The sequence below is a fragment of the Paramormyrops kingsleyae genome, chromosome 20, assembly GCF_048594095.1.
Source record: "Paramormyrops kingsleyae isolate MSU_618 chromosome 20, PKINGS_0.4, whole genome shotgun sequence".
In the NCBI taxonomy this organism is placed as follows: Eukaryota; Metazoa; Chordata; class Actinopteri; order Osteoglossiformes; family Mormyridae; genus Paramormyrops; species Paramormyrops kingsleyae.
In genome coordinates, this window is record NC_132816.1 from 19,186,645 (window position 1) to 19,206,969 (window position 20,325).

Genomic DNA, 20,325 nt, shown 5'->3' on the forward strand with positions numbered 1-20,325 from the left:
TCTCCCCATACAATTGGGAGGAATTAAAGACAAACCTAATATATAACCAAGGATGAACATAACTAGTGCGCAAGTACTTGCATTTGCGCTGATATGAAAACAAAATATAATGCATTTTAATCTGTATATGCTAACTCTACTTCATTTGCGGTATACAGGTTAAAGTGCAAGGTTTTTTCCTTGTCACAGCAGCGCAAATGCATATACAATAAGTACGCATTTGCGCTTTTACAAACAACAAAACCTCTGCCTAATAGCGACTTCTGGACCACAACCATAAACAGTTGCGAGCGGCACCCTCACATCTCGCCAATAAAATAAATAAATCTCTGTAAAAATCGCTGTACAAATTGCTTAGTTAGATCTCTCGCCTTTCATACATCCTACCTCGAAGCAACCGAAGTTCCCTTCTATACCTTCCAAACTGGGCGGTCCTGCGCTCCCCTAAACTACTCACACGTGCAGCCAGATGTAGGTGTTAATCCAACAATATTAAAAGTCAAAAGACGGTAAGGATACAATACAAAATGTCATGAATAATTATTTCCCTGTGACATATTCATTAATGGGCACACATAATTTTAAGCATTCATTGCCAAGTCCGGCTACAAGAATGCATAAATAGCAAGTCAGCCTATTAAAGTCAAACCGTATGTTATCAGCTGGAACCTATTACGATGGGTTCATAAAATCAACAAATTAAAAATTAAATGTGTAAATGTTTCAGGCGTTGCTTACCTTATTTGGGCTTTCTCCGATCTTGTCAAATCGCCGAGACATAATGTTTACACTTTCTGCTAATTTCCCGATGCTTGCGAAATTTAGTAAAAATGATACAAACAGATATTTCCACTAGTGGGCGCCAATCCAATGACTACAGTATAATTCAGCCGCTGATGGAAAATGAAGACAGAACATCGGTGCCGTTGAGGATAAGTTAATAAAGCAGCTCCTATATGAAGGGGTATTATGAATTATTTTATTGGAATGGTTTTTACATGACAGGCTCCAGTTAGAAGATGGATGGAAGAATGGATGACTGTTTTATTTTTCAAAATATTCTTATGCATAAAACTTTGTTTCAATAAATATCCCTGCTTTATCTGTTAGTCAAAGACCTGCATTACACTTTATTTAAATAATTACATCTTCAACATTTCTACTTTACAGATGCTATAATAGAAGTTTGCAATTCTTAACATTCTTTAATAAAATGCTACATTGTCATTCTTTACATTTTAAAATACTCTTTCTCTTATGGCTATAAATACTAAAGAACAATACTGATATTTGATCACTTATATGGCTATATATATAAACTGTGCTCACTTGTCTCAGTGTTGTACTAATCCCAAAAAAAATACAGTGCATTTCAAACAAATAACTGGTTTCAGCTAATTTTCTATTGCTAAGTCATCCACTTCACCCAGTGACATGATATCCATGTTCCTAGAACTGATACTGTCCCTATCGTCACTATACAAGGATCCATCATACAGGGTGCCACGTATCCCATCAGGCCCAGTATTTTTATTGCTGTTCTGCTTGTCCCACATCTGCCTATAGAAGGTGCTATCCTCCAGATTCTTCTGACCGTTTGTGACTCTTACTGACATATTGCAGGCAAGCCCCTGTGATGGTAACAGACTGACAGGCATAGGCACAAATCCATGGTAGAGCATGTAGGGGGCTTCCACTGAAGTAGGGGGTGAGCTGGAGGTCACAGGCGACGAGGCCTCCTCAGATTGCTTTACTGGCAACTGGAGATACATTCCAGTCTCTGGATCAAAGAAGGTCTTTGTCTTGACTTGCACAGGCATGTCAACCACAAAGTACTGCCCGGAATCTGGGTCTTGCAGGACCTTCCTCTGGGTCATCGAGCAGGGTGGCACTATGGCATCGACAGCAGGGGGTGGGCTGAGCTTAGGCGCATTGCAGGACGAGGAAGCTGGCAAAGAGTCTGGCACTGGTTGCTGAGGTACCGGTGGCTCAGCGGGTGGCAACCATGTACTTGAGGCAGGTTGGCTGAGTTTTGGAGCAGTTTGATTTGCTTGGCTCTGCCTTTGTGACTTTCTATGGGAGTCCACTTTTCTGTTTCTCCTGGTGTTCAGCTTTTGAGCACGACGGAGGGCTTTTTCTGACTTGGGGGGCACAACTGGCAGGCGGCTCTGTGGCCGAGATTCGGCGGCGCTGCAGGCGGACTCCGACCTTTCGCTGGGTTCCTCTGAGCACGTGGTATCCTCTGTGGGCACAGTGCTGTCTGGCTTTTCCTCCATGCCTACCACAATCACAGCGCAACTCTCCACCTGCTCTGAAGCACCTTCTTCCTCTTCTGGGATTGGAACATGTCTCTGATGGCTCCTCCTTGGCTCTCCAGATACCTCAGGGGATTTAGCAGTATGGGGTGTTGCACTACGAGCGGACGCTCCATATGAGCGTGAGGTTAACCCAGTGCTACGCGGAAATGATGCATCCTGCAAGTGGTCCTGTTCATCATCACCCCTCTCGGACCCACTCAGGCTTTCCTTAGGTGACCCCAAGCAGAATTCCTCTGGACATGGAAGGTGAAAGGGCAGCTTCACTGTCCTGATGATCGGGGAATTCCGGAAAGTGTTGTCTTTCACTTTAAACAAAGTGGGCTTCCCCATAGGCGACAAAGGTGCTTGCGATTGGGCTTTGGCACTTTCAATTAAGCAGCGTATCCAGCCACCTTCTTCCATCTCGTTGGGCGATAGTGTGCTTTCTCCTGTCCATGAGGCTCTCCCATCACTCTGTAGCAAGACTGCATGACTGTCTTTAGCTATCACTTCACTCTTGTGATCGGTTACACTGAAATATTGCGACTCCATCATTTGCGAATCCTTCCCTGATGTATTCTTGTCCCCTTTAGTGTGCAAATCCTCTGACAGCTGTGATGGTTGTGCTTTGAAATCCTTATTCTGTGAATCAACCATTGGCAATAAGTACAAGTCCCTTGGAGCTTTTTTGGCCTCTCTGGCATGAGCCAACTGCCCTTCTGCCCAGCTGTCCTGCACTGGCATAGCGGGCACCTCTCTTTCCCCATTCGACTTGCCATTTGCCTTTCTATAAGTTCTGCCTTGACTCCTGCTTGCATGTTCCTTTGCTGTCCATTCTCCTGAAAGATCCTCATCTTTTTCACCTATAGATGCTACTTCCCACCTCCTCCCATATCCCCCAACTATACCTGCATTTTCCCTCTGACTCACACTTCCTTCGTCTGTCCCGGTAAACCCTTCTCTTGATGACTGTACCCTAGTCGCCGACCCTGCCCCTTCGGTTTGGAGACCATCAACATGCTCTTTCATACTCATGTAAGAGAGTACTTTCTGTCTGACGTTGCCTTTATCCATTGCACCCCGCCTTCCTTGCTTTTGCTCTCCATCTCGGCCCCTGCTGTCGATGGCAAAGTTATCCTTTCCAGTAGGACGTCTTCTTCTTTCAGTAACTACATCAGCCTCATCTTTCCCACTGACCAAATTTCTCTCCTTTTTGACACTCTTGGGAGGGAGAAGGGCTTGAGCTTTGCTGTTTTTATCGTAGACTATACTAGACTTGGAAAAGGTCTGTTTCAGATTACTGTTTTCTTTGTCTCTAACCTGTTCCTCCCAGTCATTCTGAGCATGTCTTGTGTTTGCCATGTTCTCCTCTCTCCTTACCTCATTTTCTTTATTTAGAATAAGTTCACCCTCCCCTGACGACAGTGCATGTGGTTTAACCCACACCGTGTCTGTGTTAGCCTGAACATTTTGATTAAGCATGTCCCCATTTACAGCTATCATATGCTCTCCAACTTCTGGCTGGTCTATAACTAGAGTCACATCATTTTCAGAGCCTCTTTTCTCTTCGCCTACTTTGGTGTTCCGCCTTTTCTGAGTTATTGACTGGTGACTTATAACACCAATGTCTGCTCTCTGTATGAGCACTTCTGTACCTCCCTCTTCTTCTCCATTGTCTACTTTCATTGCATACCTCTCATTCTTTATATATTGGTTCTGTTTTGCTGAAAAGACATGTTTTAGTCTAACTTCCTTTCTAGAATCCCTCTCTTTCCGATCATGAATCCCCGGTTGAGCATTTTCTTTTTCCCCAGTGGTCACGGGGTTTACAGTCCTATCTTCTGCTGATGGCCCCTCGGGGTTCCCACTTCCTGTCACGGCATTCAGCCTACTTCCTCTGACTACACATCCATCCAGGTACAAGTCCTGCCCCTCGCTGAGCCCTTTTTTGATTGTGTGGTTGCTTGTCTGTTTCGCTTCTTTGCCAAAAGCTTCGGAGTCTACAAAGAAATCTACTGCATTTGGGAGAGGTGGTTCCTTTTCTGGACTCTCTTCCTCTTTTTCAGTGGACCGGTGAGAAGCATTCGCCATCAATGGCCCATTTACAATCTCTTTCCCTATCAGGCCAGCTGGCCTGTATGGGTCTGGTGCCAGACATTTCTGTGGAGTGTCTCTTGATGTTAAAGGAGAGCTGACAGCGTGGTCCACGGGCTGGGCTTGGCCTGTGCTTTTGCGCGTGGCACCAGGAAAGCTTTTAAAGCTACAAGCTTCTTTTACAGCTGGGGGTGAGCTTAATGTCAAGTAGTCATCTGATATGCAGACTTCAGCGAGTTCTTTGCGATGGCTGGTCCGCACCTCACTCGGTTCCAGAGCGGGGCTGCTAACAGGCTTGCCGTCTCTGGCTTTGGGTTGGGCCACAGTTGCAGCCCCTGTACCCGACAGTTCCAAAATAGTCGGGACGCTCTTGGGGCCAGAGGAGTCTGGACTTTTAAACTTCGGTGGGTTGTATGTGCTCTTCACACGTTTCCTGTTGTCCTTGATGTTGAAAAGCAAGCTGGAGGCCATGGCCTTATAGCTGTCACGCAGCCGGACCTCGTTCGGCTTGGCCTCAGTCTCCAGCGAGGGGGCGGGGGGAGGTTTCGCCAAGGGAAATGTGTCCTTCAAGGATACCAAAGTTTTCATCTCCCGTCTGTCACATAAAGTGGGAGTCAGGAGTTTGGCGATGCCGAGTGGGGCTATACTGCCTGACATGACCAACACTGCACTCTGTGTGCCCTCCCTTTGCTGTTCTTGAGGAGGGGGCATGGTGCAGGGCCGATTGGCAGCATGTGCTTTTTTAACCAGGCTCCTGTTCTTTCTCCAGGGGACACAAGCCGTCGCCATTTCCAGGTTGCTTATCTTGTCAATAGCTTTGCCATTTTGTACGACTTTAGGAGATGGGCATCCTTTCCCAACAGCCAAATCTTTGTTTAGGTATTCAAGGGAAAGATTCTGCCTTTCAATATCCTCAGCTCTTTGTTGGTCTTTAAAAGAATGATGTTGCTCCCTGACCTCCTGGGCTTTGGATGGCTTTTTGGTTGAAGACATTAAGGCAGCTATAGCGTTCTCCGTCGGTTTCCTGCGCTGAACACGCTCCTTGAGATGGGCGTCTTCATGCACTGCCTTTAACTCCTTGTAGAGTGAGGAGTCATACCACTTTGGAAAATTACTTGTGGACAAGATGTCCGAGTTTTCAAATGGGACCTGTTTGCACTCCCTCCAAATTTGAAATGGGCTGAATTCACTATGTAGAAAGAAATTTGTGGCAACGAGCTTCTTGTGCTTGCTGGACTTGCGACCTTTGCCCTTTGAGGATTTTGTAGAGGTGGCGGCCATATCCATATTTGAGGTTTTATTACTGGAGGGTTTTTTTCCTGGTGCAATACGGCCCATCGTAAAGTTCTGTGGACAAACTGCTGTGGAGAATTCAGACAGTTCCCTCTGGATGCTCATGAGGGCTGACCTGTCCCATGACTGACAGGTTACTTCCACTTGTTTAGAGTCTGTTGGCCTAACGCCATCTCCAGCCACATGACCGTCATTCCTGGCTGTAGCGAATGCCTTAATCTGAGATGACACCTTTGATTTGCTGTTGTTCTGCACCCACATGGTTTCGATAGCACCGTTGTTCATCTGAGGGACACGTTCGTTCCGGGGCTTGACCAAATCCCCAACCGGATGCTGGAATGTTGTCGCTGTCTTGGACGTATTGCCCACCTCCCCTTTTCTGCCTAGCTGGAGTATACCTTGCATGGTTTTCTGTTCTGTGCCATTGACGTCCTCCATGAATGCCCGCTGGCGTTCAGTGGGAAAGGATGTGAGCACCGGCTCAATGTAGGCAGCCTCGTCGCCAACGCAAAGGCTCTTAAAGGCACGGTCGGTGAGGCTGCTCACTTCACGGTCCGTCTCGTCCATAACGCTGCCGGCGCAGGACGCTTTACCAAAACCATCCGGGTGCTTGCAGGACCTGTGCATCCTGGTTTTGTGGCGAACCCGCTGTTTTCTTTCCAGGCAGCTCATTTCCAACACTTACTGCTACCTGATTCAGTCGGTCTCCAGGACGTTCTGCCTTACATCGGACTGAATTTAACCAGATCGTCTCTCAAAAGGCGATATGATTTCATTTCTTTCCTGCAAGGAAAGGCACAAAAAACAGGGTGACATGAATATAGCAATGCTATAATGGAAACCCATAATCTTGTTTAAGAATATTGTTTTTTAAAAATCAACAGAACAGTAATACTCACAGAAATATATTTTATATGCATGCTAAAATGCATTAAAATATACAGTAAAATTTAATGCATATATTGCCCTTAAAGGTCAGTATAAATAAATTACATTAATCAGAGCTGCTGTTATTTTGTATAAATATTATAAATTTTCCAACAATTCTCAAGATTAATTTATGCGTTCTAAATATAAAGCATGTGAGAAAGGAGCAATAATTTACATTTTCATCCATTCAAGTCAACCACATGCATTATAATGGTCCGTATAAGAGTTAAAGATGTCTTGAATTGCATTATGAAGGTATCTGCATTGTAGATGATATACATTCATAATACATAATAATATTTATAGAAATTATGAATGTGTCCATCGATTCTTATAAACATGGCATTGATAAAACCAGGTAAACACTCTAAGAATACCATAGGCATTTTAAAAATGAATCATTACACTCTCTCCTAGGGATCGGAATGATCAGTGACCTCCTGATACGATATTATCACAATACCATGGTGCTGATTCGATATGCATTGCGATTCTGTAAGTATTGTGATTCAATGAATATCCCGAGTCTCAATACGATTTTTTCCCAATTTTTTTCTCTTTTTTATAATTTAAAAACCTTGACCATGCAAAAAAAAATGTTGAGTCATATCGCTGAAGTTTTATTCAATAGCTGCACAGCTGAACTGAACATGAGTAAATGTAGCATACTCCATGGTATACTCCAAATAATTTCCCTCCTCAAAAAACCAAAGGCAGCATTTAGGCAGCGTTAAATTAGAAGTTAACAAAAAGCTACATTTGTTGCTGTCCTGGCATAACCTGCACTGAGCGTTTGTGCTTCTCCTAACTTGTCTATCTCAGGATGATGTCTAGCAAAATGTCGCTGTATGTTCATCATATTACTTAATACTTAATACTTAATTTTTACAGGACAAAGCCTGAATACAGCATGGCTCATGTTCAACTCCTCTTTACTGTTTACTGTCCATCCACTGATCACTGTAACCACTTAATCCCAACTGGGATTGGGATTAAGGGTGCACACACTCACGGGGCCAACTTAGAGTCGTCAATAAACCTATCATACACACCTTTGGACTGTGGGAGGAAACTGGAGCCCCCATGAACACAGGGAGAGCGTGTGAACTCCACACGGAAAGGTCCTACGTCTGACCCGAGGGCCCCGTGGCACAGTGCTGCCCTTTTCTCCTTACACTGAATTTAAACCGTGGAGGAGCAACACAAGACTCTGCTATGTCATCCGCCATTTCTGTTATTGCTAAACAAAGTCAGAACGAAATTGCCTGCTACTACACAGTATGATGCGGGAATAGTTTACAGTGCACCACCTATAGGATTATAGAGGAACAGCAACGTTTCTCCACCTCAAATCCAAACACATATAAATTAGAAATTAATTTTTAAAAATCGATTGCGGAGTTAGTGTGCGATACATGAATTGCCACACAAAAGATTCACGATATATAACAATCGATTCCCCCCCCCCTCCAATCTCTATTGTCTCTCCTACTGCCCATTCTGTGATTCACTTTGTTACCTTATTCATTTTGGAGGCATATAGACAAGAATTTTTGCATACAGGGGCTAATTTTAGGCGAGAATGATGCTCCGCCTTCCGACGCTAATCCCTGGGCATATTCGTGTGGCGAGTATCGCAGCCTGAGCGCTGGTGACCCTACGATCCCGACGTGATGGGCACCAATGTGCCCTTGGAAATACCCATGTTTTTGGCTGCCAGCCCTTAGACCTAAAATGTTGATGGCGCAGGGCAGCAGCGAGCGTCCAGCCTGCCGCTGGCTCGTAATTTAAAACACATCGCAAGGGGGAGTCTAAGAGTTTCCACTTTTGAACTTGGCCACCGCTGACAGGCACCACCCCAGACCATCCTGGCGGCGGATATCAATCTGGCCAGAAGCGGGACGATTTTCCAGACCATAAATGTATTCCACGAATATTATCTGGAATCGTTCGGTGGGTTTTTAAATCTGGAAGAACTGCAAGGTAAGAATGGGTCAGAAAATCAAACTATTTCTATCACAGCTGAAGTTTTTTCACATCTATGTATCCTATTAGTAATTATAACGACAACGACAACCACAACAAAACAACAATAATAGTAACTCTATTTTTATAGATATTTCATAAATATTTATTATTATTATTATTATTATTATTATTATTATTATTATTATTAAGGGCACTGGTGCCAAGTATTTACAAAATTATGCTTACAAATTTCAGCTGTGGCATCTAATTATCAGGGTTCAAACTCTCCCCCCTGCTTTCTGTATGCAGAGCTGAGGGCAGTTTAGATTAATTAAAACTGAGTACTTGTGTGTCTGCACCAGAGTAGCTGGAGTCTCCTATAATCCCGATAGGGTAGGAGCTTAATAATAAACAGGTGGAGAAATGTGAGAGCCAGATGGATAATCAGTCATTGCCACTCAGAAAGTAGAAACCCTTTTGGATTATTGGTACTTATCACTCAGAAAGTAGCAACCCGATGAAGTCAGGAGAACGTAAAAGCAGTGGTTCTATATTTGCCCGGTTGTTTATTTTGGCGGACAGCAGTCGGCAATCATCCAGCACCCTTGAATGCAAATGAAACGTCACTAAAGCTTAAATGAGGAAAAATGACTCGCGAAACGTCACATTCTCATCTTTTGTGTCACCCAGGCTAATGCGCAAAATGTCGGGTTCCTGAAATAATGACTTCAGGAATAAAGAGGTCCATCTCAAACTACCCCTGCGGGAAGTAATGTCCCACAACACATCGTTATGGAATGCCCATCTACCTACTGAGCAGCTGAAGCAGAGGCTGAAGCAGAGGGAAGGCGTTGTGACGAAGTACAGTATGGACTTCACTATCAGTTCTTGTTACCTTCAAGAATGCCTGCAAAATATAGCACCATGTGCGGGTATTTTTACCACGGCTCCCCAACTTTCTCCTTAAGGGCCATGACAGATAGCCAAGGGGCCCATATTCTTCATCTGTGAGAACTTTAACAATCATACAGTAATTCAGTATTTCTCTTACAGTTTTATGCCAATTTTTTTGTCAAATATAGTGCTTGAAAATTTTAAATCTTGATGCACATAAAACATTCAGAAATTATAGAGGACATTTGTAAAGAGTACGTATATAGAACAATATCTCTCTCTCTTTGAAATTAGTTAATTTTATGAATGTTTTTCCTACTACAAACATTCTTTAGCAAATGCTCTTTCAAGATTTGACATTTGCTGACACACCTGACACAACTGTCAGATAAAATTATGCGCATGAATAAAAAAAATCTGCTCTCCATCCAAGAAAATCTGACCGCCATTTAAAAAAAGGTTCCAGCGATTACCATTTGACACCCGTTGCATTTTGGGTGATTTCCCCGCGCCTGGTCGCATGCAAGGTTTATTTTTACCCCACCGGCTCAGCAGTACAGTAGTCCCCAGTCTGATACGTCGCTTCACAGCAGAAGGTGAATCTAAGTCTCAGTCAAGCAATGAAAGAGTCTAGCATGAAAACAAATAGCACAATTACTGATACTGAAGGTCTACCGTCCAAAAACACCGTAATGGCACCAAAGAATCTAGATTGGACTGGAACAATGACAAACTAATAGGCTACATTCAGTTTACAATCCCGAAAAAAAACAATATATCCACACAATATGCCTACTTTCTTGTTCTTATTTCACCTTTATATTGCTCGATAATTGTGCAGCATTCCTTTGGGATAAGACTTAAATGCACTACAGATTCCCCATCGTTTATCCCTTTGGCAACACTAAAAAGTTGCAGGAACTGATTAGTTCCTCTTTCACAGGGCCTTTAATTAAACACTGAAAAGCTTCTTTACCTTTTACCGGTGTGATCCATTCTGTAGCGCTGGTCACCCTCGACGGACTTTCAAGACCATATGGATAAGGCAGTTGCTGAAAAGACGTGTAGTTAAACTGTATGGTTTTAGAGAAATGAAAAATAAAGCAAAATTTAGCAGAGACAGTCTTGAAGAAGTGACACAAAAATGAACAGGCATGAAAACCCTGAGAAACAGTTAAACCAACTCTATAAGAACCCACTTTTATACGTCAAAGTGCGTTTGTCATCAAGTAGCCTAATATTACCGGATCCGGTAATAAATAGGACCAAATACACAACAGTCCTCACCTTTACGACCAGCGGAGGGTATAATGTATGTATAATGTCTCCCTGGAAGTAGACAGGCTACCGGAGCGAACTGCCTTTCCCGACTCGCTAGTTGCTAAGCCTGCGCCCATGAGCTCATTTGTGTTTCGGCAAACAGGTGTCCAGCCTTAAAAATAACCAATTGCATCATCCGCCCCTGTGTCATCCACTCGTTATAGGAAAAGAGTTACTCTGTGTTAACCAATGGCATGTAAATACCGGCGCTGATTATGAAGGAAAGACTCTCGGCGTTTTACTACTGCGGAGAGTGCGCAAACCGGCGCGGACATCGGAGAGAAGGTGAGGTTGCCTGGACCATCATAATGAATTATAACTCAATATTTTTCGTTACAGTGCCAATACAAAAGTTTAGTACCCATGCATCCATATTTGGAGTATTAGAGTTCGAAAACCTGAAAACTTATAATCATAATCAGGAGTTCATACATCGTTTATTATATACGAAAATTATAGCGAGATTTGCAGCAATTCAGCATTTTGAGTTTACGCTTGTTATTCTCATAAACCCGGCCTTTGTTTTTTTTGCCACCAATGAAAACTCCAGAGATAAGTATGTTTTAATGATTCCAAATGGGAATTATTGAAATTTGTCTTTCCTACGCGTGACATACGCCGGCTGTGACAGAAAGAAAGGTCATTACCATATGAATTACGGGTCTACAAATAGAATTTATTAGCGGAGCACCTGTGCTGAGCTGGACGGAATAGGAGTTCGTTAATCTCTTGTCCCAAAAGAGGACTGTTTAATGTGTATTTTTAAAGTTAATTTGTATTTTGATTTAAGATACCAAAATTAAATTCATTTATGTTTTCTTGATATTGATATTGATTGATATTGTCTCGCCTAAATGCAATGTCGAGGCGCATTTTTTTTTTCTACATTTCTCTCACCGGCCTGGTACGTCGATAAGAGATGCGGTGTCTACCAATAGAATAACCTTTATCACTGATATGTCATTCTTGTAGCAGTGGTTGAGTATGTTAAGCGTCAGAATTCGAAGCAATTTGAAGATCAATAGAATTTGGTGGAATTGTTCTTGCTTGCTCTCTGAGATCACTTACCTCGGAGAGGATCACTCCAGTGACCCGACGGCAGAAATGGCTTTCCTGTTGGCCGCCACCTCATTGCCTTATTCTGGGAGAAGGCTGCGCTATAATAGGACATTGGCCTCGCAGCAGTTTCTCAGGAGTCCTGACTTCCGTGGACCCAAGGCTGTCGTTGGTGATGGACACCCACACCTGCACTAGGAGATGGCAGGAGGGCTGGCCATCATTCACGGCCGCGGACCGACTCAGCGCTGCTTGCTGCCGCCTCTTAGTGAGGGCAGGCGAGTCTGTTCCTGACTGCTCTTGGCACAGCTGGGATTCGACTTAAACTGACCGTTCCTAAGTGACCCCCCCTCCCCCCTTCCCTCCCTGTTGTTTCAGCGCTGGAAGCCAGCAGAGATGAATTACCCAGCCGCATCCACCAGCTGCACCCAGACACTCAACACGGGTGACTTAAGGACAGAAGACTCAAAGTGTGCCTTCCTTACACTAAGTGTCTGGGCGTCTCAGCATTTTCATTAGTGTTCCATTATCTACCCACTAGAATCGAACAATAAAAACTAAGTTCTTGTATGTTCTGTTTTAATACTTGGATTGTAAGGCTGACATTTGGACCACATATCTTCAACTTCATAGAGGGCCTGAAAAATATTGCATGCAGGGTAGAGTTTATGGAAGCACGGGGCACGTTTTCGGTTGGGGACCTGTTTGTGCGCGGCGAAAGATAGTCTTACCGCACAACCCAGTCGTTGGTATCACACGACCCAGTTTGAGGTCCAGGCAACAGTGTCACGGGAGAGCTCCAACCTCGCCAGACCAGGGTTATTTTAAGAAGATGGGGGGGGGGGGGGGGGGCTTCTTGCAATTCTGTGTATCACGAGTTTGCATTCTAATTTACCATTATCGCCTTCTTCACTCGAGGACACCACATTTTTACATACCCTAAGCATGGTTTTGCCACAAACAGAGTCAACAAAGTCACATAGTTCAAACGTAAAATAATTTATGGATTCATCCACCGATGTCTTTTATATTGTCTCACAAGTTGATGCAATATTACAATATCTTAACACTTCATTGAAATCTAAATTTCCGTCATGTGTCTGTCGCACGGTTTCACTCATGTTGTCATACTGGGGGTGCAGTAACTTCAGCGGACCGCGGGTGTCATCTTAAGAACACACATGCTAAAATCACAACCCAATGACGCAATGTTTGAGTGCCATGTTAAACAATGCAGCCGGATTCAGTTCATTTTCTGTTTTATTAATGGCTACATTAGACCACAAAGTAGCCTACTGCATTTTTTGTGTCGCATTTACCTGTAACCCGACTGTTTTCATCAATCCTTCTGACTTTTTACGTGCTTAAACTGAGAACGTCACCCAGATAGCACTACGTCATTGTTTCAGCGTTGAATTATAGTTAAATGCGTTGCATTATGGTCAGTGTTAAATTATCTACGTTGAAACTGAATTGATTTTTGGTCAGATTTTCAATATTGGAAAATTGATGACGGCAAAACCTTGATTCAATGTTGATATATAATGTGAAACATTGAAGATGAACGTTGTTTCAACCTTTTTGTCTGATATGGAATCGATGTCATTTCAACATATGTGTGATATCTAGGGAGAGGGGCCGTGTTTTGTAAAGGGATTGTATGACTCCATGCTACCCAGAACATAAAATGTGCTTGATTAGGTCTACAGGTCTGCAGTGGTAAGCAGTATTAAAAACAGAGTCTTGAAATGTTATCATTTGTACGACTAAGTTTAATATGCGCCATATTGCGTACAAACGAATTTCTCAGTATTTTCTTCTGACTGGAGAACCCACTGAATGTTATTTTGGTCTTGCGAAATAATGACATTACATTGACTACGCAGACCTAAGCCACACCCGAAGATTAAATTTGCAAGTCGAATCATTTGCGGAACTGACCGGCGACAACAAAAGTTGTGCAAAGCCTGATGTTACATAAGGACACGGTCTCTTCCAGCACATCACACCTCGTCACATTACCCCACATCACAGTGCTAAGCCCAGTATTAAGCGATCACGGTGACTATGCATTAACCTCAGATCATCTAATACATCATTACCCAACGTTAGAAAACAAACAACTGACGCTGCAGTTTTCTTTTACTAGACACTGAAATTTCATAACATGTGTTTGAGTTTCGCCATCTTTAGTCAAGTTGTGGAAACCGGGTCTTTTAGCCTTTGAAAGACACAATAAACTTAATTTCTTATGTTATGCACACTAAAGTTGCACCCACGAGTATTGAAGGACAAGCGGACTGAACCCGGCTCCTTTCATGCATATCTTCTCAAGCGTTTCGTGCTGTTGACAACAGTGTGTCAAATGGCAAATCATGTGCTAATGTTTACCCCCACTACCTATCTCCCCCGCAGACCCCACTCTAGTGCTATTTCGGGCTGAGCGCGTCGGCAGCGGCGCTTCTTGCAGCTGCAGCCCAGGGCGCTTCGACTCTCCAAAACACGTCGATGGGCCGCCTGAAATAATCCCGCCGGCTATTAATTTACCGCCGAGGCTTTACAAGGTCAAAACAATGCAGGCTTGAGTATCTGGAGAAGGCGACAGCTGTGAGTCCGACAAGCGCTTCTCAGATCACGCCCACTGCCACACATCTGCCAAACTCCCGTTTCAAACATAACAATGTATGGGTTTTGCTGGCAACAGAAACAAATGAAACGCCGATGTTTTCTTGCTGGCGCTTTGTGGGTGACTCCAGTTTTATAACTTTGCTAAATCGCCACCTTAAGTGCTAATATTTATATCACACCGCGTGCCAGCCAGCGTGCGTGAACGCCGTGACATCCTCGCAAACCATCTAGGGTAAAGTAAGGACACCTCCCTTTGCTCCTCATGTACCCCTAAATAGGCTGCGCTTTCTGCGAGCTTTAATGCTGAATGGGTCTTACTGTGCTCTTTAAAATGAGCATGCGTCATATGTAGAGTGTCCTGTAAGTGTCTTAGGTCTGTTATTTACATTTACGTTAAAAAAAAAAGCAATTGCGCATATAGTACACTAGCCAACAATAAATAAATCACTCTAATCTTTGTTTAGACCTATATATTCGGACATGGCGTTTTACTTATTTACGCAACTGTATTTTACTGGAGAAATTCCCACACTTTGATATAACAATTGAACTGATAAATTATGGGTTACGGCTTAATGTGCTGAACAATGACACTTCTTGCCAGAGGGAGCCGCTAGAGATTTTGGACACCATGAGAGCAAGCCATACTGGCCCCCCGACTCAGACCAATCCAATTAGGCTCCAAATTTTAGGGCCCCTGTCAGCAAGGGACGCTTGGAATCGTCCTTAGACCCCCCACCAGCGCCTCTTCTTCCTGATGACCCCGTACAATAAATGATGTTTTGGAATGCAACGCGAGTATTATAGTAAGTTAAACTGAGTGGGTTCTATGAAAAATCAACAGAATAGATGAAAGGCTGTTTAAACTGTTTAAAGTCATATAAATTGCTCTGTAAATGATTATGATGTCACAAATGGAGCACAGAGTCCTATTTAAACAAAAACATAAGAGCTGCTACGCATTATATTTGTTGGTCGCTGTTTTGCGATCTTATCTTCGACCTAGTTTCTTTGCTGCACAGCCACAGGAAGTCTCTTGAGCTGATGAGCAGAAAGAGATTTCATTATCTTCCTTCAAGAGAATGTGCATAATGGTGGAGAAGCTGGCGTAGCTGTTTAAATGATGTTTAGTCATTCGGGATTTTGTTCCACTTGGATCAGCGTGTGGCTCATTGGTAAGTACTGAAAGAAATATCGCGTTCGTACATGTCTATCGCACTGGTGTACGAAGCGTGATAGGAAATACACAAGGAACAATGTGCAATGATTATTTCGGACTTGACTGTGAGTATTCTGCACACGTACATTTTACATCTGTAATATATTCTAAATTACGGCCACCCTGAAGTAGATTAACAAATCGTTCTCGATCGATTTAGACTGCAAGACGGCGGTTCCTTTATATGAATATGCCACTTGCAATATATTGTAATGAATATATTGTCATTAATGCCTATTATTATAAAAATTATTAGCACTTCCACTATCAGGACTGCTACTACTACACGTTACAGTTAACACGTAAACTGAAAGTGATGTAAGAGGGAAGATTACTAATTAACACCCATATCTGCTTACGGGACTTCATGTATGGTGTTTTTTCCCTCAAAATTCTCAATTTGTTAGAAAATGTAATTCCAGTGAAGAGATCTGGGGTAAACATGGCTCTTAAGGGTTACATTTCTTTAGGTGTTTATGCAGCATTACGTTTCCTGCTTTCGTTAGATCTTTCTCCTTTTTTCGTCTGATCTCAAACTTTGCAACTTGCAAATGATAAAACTAACACTACTTACACTGTAACACTTAGGCTACAGCTTACAGATCAGTAGGCCTACATCTTTCGCACCATTAAGTGTACAGATTGGGTGAAACAATTTTAGAATGTACTATCTTCATATAAAGGGCGTATTGCATTTCTTTGAAAGCTATCTGACGGACACGTTTACTAATAATCGTTCATAATTTGCAGATTTTTTGTTATCGAAGGCGCATGGAAATGACCCTAACAAATCTGATGAACCAGGTACGTTGGTTTTCTATGATGTTCGTTGACAAATTTGACCAAATGCACTCGCGGATTATTGTGCTTCGTTTCTGTTTTACCACGTGATGTACATTATTTTCTCCCCTAATACTCAGATGTTAAGTATGCAGCCATCGGAATTGGGATCGGACTATTCTTTTCCTTATGCTTTGTTGCCTTGAAGTTGTACATGCTTAGAAAACACATGCTAGACAATGAATTATCAGGTAAGACATCTCTATATGCTCCATTCTTTGTGTTTTCCTTGTGTGCTTGCAAAGAAAAATGCCTTGTTTTTGCAACGCAATCATCAAATTATCTTCTTCTTGTCCAGAGGCAGAATCAGATAAAAGACCACCATATATGAGGCAAGTGTCCTGTTTTTCAATGCTGTAATTGTGCTTTGAGTATCTGTTAGAGTGTTCGTGCATCTTTGTTAAGAAAATGAAACTAAGTTTACTATTGTAAAAACTTGCATGACATTACACTTACTGGTGAAAATCATTTTCACATTTTTTTATAGCTGGATATTTAATAAACATTCATTTTGTAGGGGTACAACAGTAAACTCAGTTTGCATTTTGACAATTCTCTGGGCTAAAATTATTATTATTATCATTATTTAGATGCGGAAGCTATGCAATGGAGTCAAAGAAACATTCAAATGTTGTTGAATGAATGTAAAGTGTGACATGAAGTTCCAGAGAAGCCACTTTGTTCATTTTACTAGCCAGCAACAACAGAAGAAGGTCTGTGGACATTAGAGAAATATGAGGAAACATGAGAACTGGGACTGAAAGCTAATTATCTGGCTGTAATGTCTGGTCAGGCTGATCAGATAATCCTTGTGGGGGGGGGGGCTACTTCAGGTTTTACAGACTACCTTAAAACTGAAAGGCTCCTCTGCTTGGCTAATTACTTCCATTCTTCTTGTGGTTTCGTGTGTTTCCTTGATTGAAAGACTTGTCCAGCTGTTTCACATTAACATTAGTGACACAAGCATGATTATAGCAGACTGGCCAATCAGCACACAGCAAGAACTCAGTGTTAAAATGAAATCCAGGTCCTTTTAATTGACATGGTAGTTTACAAACCCTGTCATAGCTCATAGTGTCCCCTCTGACATGGATTATCTGGTCACTCAATGCGTGGCTTATCATCGTCAAGATTCACAACTGTCAGTGTTTATTATCAGTAACAGAAGTCGTTGATAATTCATCCACCTTATTGTGTTTGTCATTATCTGCTTATGAAATATTGAGTCAGTAGTATTTGTATGTTTTTTAAAATATGATTGAATAAAGTTTTGGGATACATTTTATGTAGGTGACTCAAGTTTTTTTTTTTTTTTTTTTAATCAGTTGAATAATTTTTGATAATAATGTCTATTTCTTTAATATCTCCTGTGGCCTGTACTACGAAGCGGGGTTACTGGCTTATCGGGGTAACTTGTTAGATTTAAGGTAGATTTAAGGTAGTCTGGGCAGAATGTAAGTGAGCGAATATGAAGTCCATTTAAACTGTGGTACCTTAAATCCGACAAGTTACCCCGATAAGCCAGTAACCCCGCTTCGTAGTACTGGCCACTGAATTATTAACTGAAGCTATAGTTTGCTGGTATTGCATGAATCACCATGTTATACAAATCAGAGCACTGTCTGCAGCTAGAGCTGCCACAGTCATAATACTCGGGGGAAATGTATATATGTATATGTGTGTGTGTGTGTATATATATATATATATAAATCAAATTCCACACGGTTGCCAACTTCGTGAACAATATGGTCAGCTATCTGAAGTACATTGGGAGAAAAGCGGATTGAACGTAAGGACACTCTATTCTATTAAGAAATAAATTTGCAGATGATATTCCTGATAGTATCGCGCTAAGTATTTTCTTCCTTTGATAAATGAGGGTATTGCGGATGACTTATACCAAGAGGTAAAAAAACCCACATGGGACAAAGCCTAAGAATGCCTTCACATGAAGGTAAGTTACAATCTGTAGGTCAGATCAAAAAATTCCGCCACAAACTTGCATGATGCTGTTATCAGTAGGTCTATTTACAAGTCTCATATAGCAACGAGATCTAGGGCGATTTCGTTGTTTTTTTTTTCTTTTACTTGAGCACAGAACATGCAGAGTAACTATATACATATGCACTGGTAGGTTAAAAAAACTTTATGTGTTCATTTTCATAGAGTAAATACAGCCTATAGCGTAATTTTATCACGTGATTTCAATTTCTCCCACTGTTAAACAGAAGATTTAAACGACCTCTCATCATTGTAATAGCATGATTACGGTTTCTAGGGAAATAAAATATTTATCGTCTGACCACACACAACCAAAAAACGTTGAAACGCAAAAGTAAACCGAAACCGGCATTTTTAAAATCAAGATTTAATTGGACTAAATTCCCCTAATGTGAAGCAGATGTGTAGGAGATAATTTGTTGGTAAACATTAAAACCGTTAAACTATTTCAAATGGGACAATCGCACAGTGACAGAGCTAATTGATTTGGTGCAAGACAGTGGGTGGTTCAGTGGTTAAGAAACAGGGCTTTGGGTCGCGGGTCGCCGTAGAATGAAAGTCTGTCTCGGGAGCGCGCACCACTGAAAACAGCCAAAGGAAGGATGTTTTTGGTAACGTGTGCAAACGATCGTTTCTGTTTATGTAAACTTATAAAACGTATGTAACATAGAATACGACATTGTATTTAGTTAAATAGGGATATACAACATACAAAGAAATAAAATAAGTCGCGTTTATGAAACCAGTTTGTTACCTACTACTTAGGCTATGTCTCCATATTGTATTAAAAAACGTGCTTGATTCTGGGGTCAGTGCAAATGTAATGAGGAATGGGGTGTGAGGATATATTTCTCATGTATTTGCCAGGAAGCGCATGCCCTGTTTAATCTGGCAGCACGGTCATGACACCCTCACATATGTCTTTTTCAGCATCCCGTTGCCAGAAAATGCATCCCCAGTTTAATCTTTAAAGTGATTAGTTGTCATTGGTGACAAACCAACAATGAGATGAGTCCTTTACATTTTACCCACGTGACATAATAGCGGGCAGCTAAAACAGCGCCCAGCAAGCAGTGCTTGGGGGCGGTCCCCTGTAAGGGTACCAAGTGGTACTTTGCCGGTCAGGGATTTAAACCAGCAGTTCTTAGATTATAAGAATTCCCTGTTAGGTCACCACTGCCGCGGCGGTAGGGTACTGTAGCTACACCTGTGAGACTTGCACAGGTTAGTTACGACACTCTCAAATACAAACTACAAAAAACACTTGATGAAGGGAGCTACAGAAAATTAAAGGGAATACCTTTTTCCGCACCCTGCTGTCAGAATCTTCGTTTAAGGTCCTGGAATCAGAAGTGCAGTTTATGGGGAGCCCAGTATACTTTGTCAGGAATATTTCATGGGAAATATTAAGTACTTGTCATTAGGTCTTCAGAAACGCTATATCTTAAAAGCACCGACGTGTGACGCACGAATACAGAGGTGATTTGTCACACAGAAGATTTGCAGGTTATTAGGAGCCGGAACATTTTCTTCAAGGGTTCAACATCGAGTGAAAACTTCGACAGTCTGATGTCCTCGCATGTTAAGAATAACTGTCTAAAAGCTTGTTTTTACTTTCATTTACGCCAATTTGTTCCAAGAAAGCCTGCCTAATGCAAATAAATTAATCCCAAGTATGTCCACATGGTGGCAGTGTCGCACTCGTTGTTCAGAATCCCCCAGTCTTTGCGACTCCAGTTCCAGGTTGTAAAGAAGAAACTCAGCATTATGTCTGTTTACCAAAGT

The 20,325-nt window shown here is 42.2% G+C and overlaps 1 protein-coding gene and 1 long non-coding RNA gene across 8 annotated transcripts; one reads left to right on the plus strand and one right to left on the minus strand.

Moving 5' to 3' along the window:
- Positions 1-957: 957 nt before the first annotated feature.
- Positions 958-12,165, minus strand: LOC111848436 (uncharacterized). Of its 7 annotated transcripts, none has more exons than XM_072703338.1 (5): positions 11,865-12,165; positions 10,453-10,528; positions 9,950-10,106; positions 9,396-9,489; positions 958-6,467 (listed from the first exon to the last, which is right to left on the minus strand). In XM_072703338.1, the coding sequence occupies exon 5, from the start codon at positions 6,354-6,356 to the stop codon at positions 1,395-1,397; it is 4,962 nt and encodes a 1,653-aa protein (XP_072559439.1). In that variant the 5' UTR covers positions 6,357-6,467; positions 9,396-9,489; positions 9,950-10,106; positions 10,453-10,528; positions 11,865-12,165; the 3' UTR covers positions 958-1,394. The 7 variants fall into 7 exon arrangements, with proteins under 7 accessions (XP_072559439.1, XP_072559438.1, XP_072559437.1 ...); XM_072703337.1 differs by having other exon boundaries at positions 10,453-10,549; XM_072703336.1 differs by lacking the exon at positions 11,865-12,165 and adding an exon at positions 10,764-10,883 and having other exon boundaries at positions 10,453-10,549.
- LOC111848438 (uncharacterized) lies at positions 10,926-12,422 on the plus strand. The gene is made up of 2 exons (XR_002839306.2): positions 10,926-11,081; positions 12,231-12,422. It is a non-coding gene; the product is annotated as an uncharacterized lncRNA (long non-coding RNA).
- Positions 12,423-20,325: the final 7,903 nt, after the last annotated feature.

Coding starts and splice junctions, on each gene's coding strand:
- LOC111848436 (XM_023820455.2), bottom strand. CDS start 6,356: ATGAGCTGCCTGGAAAGAAAACAGCGGGTTCGCCACAAAACCAGGATG.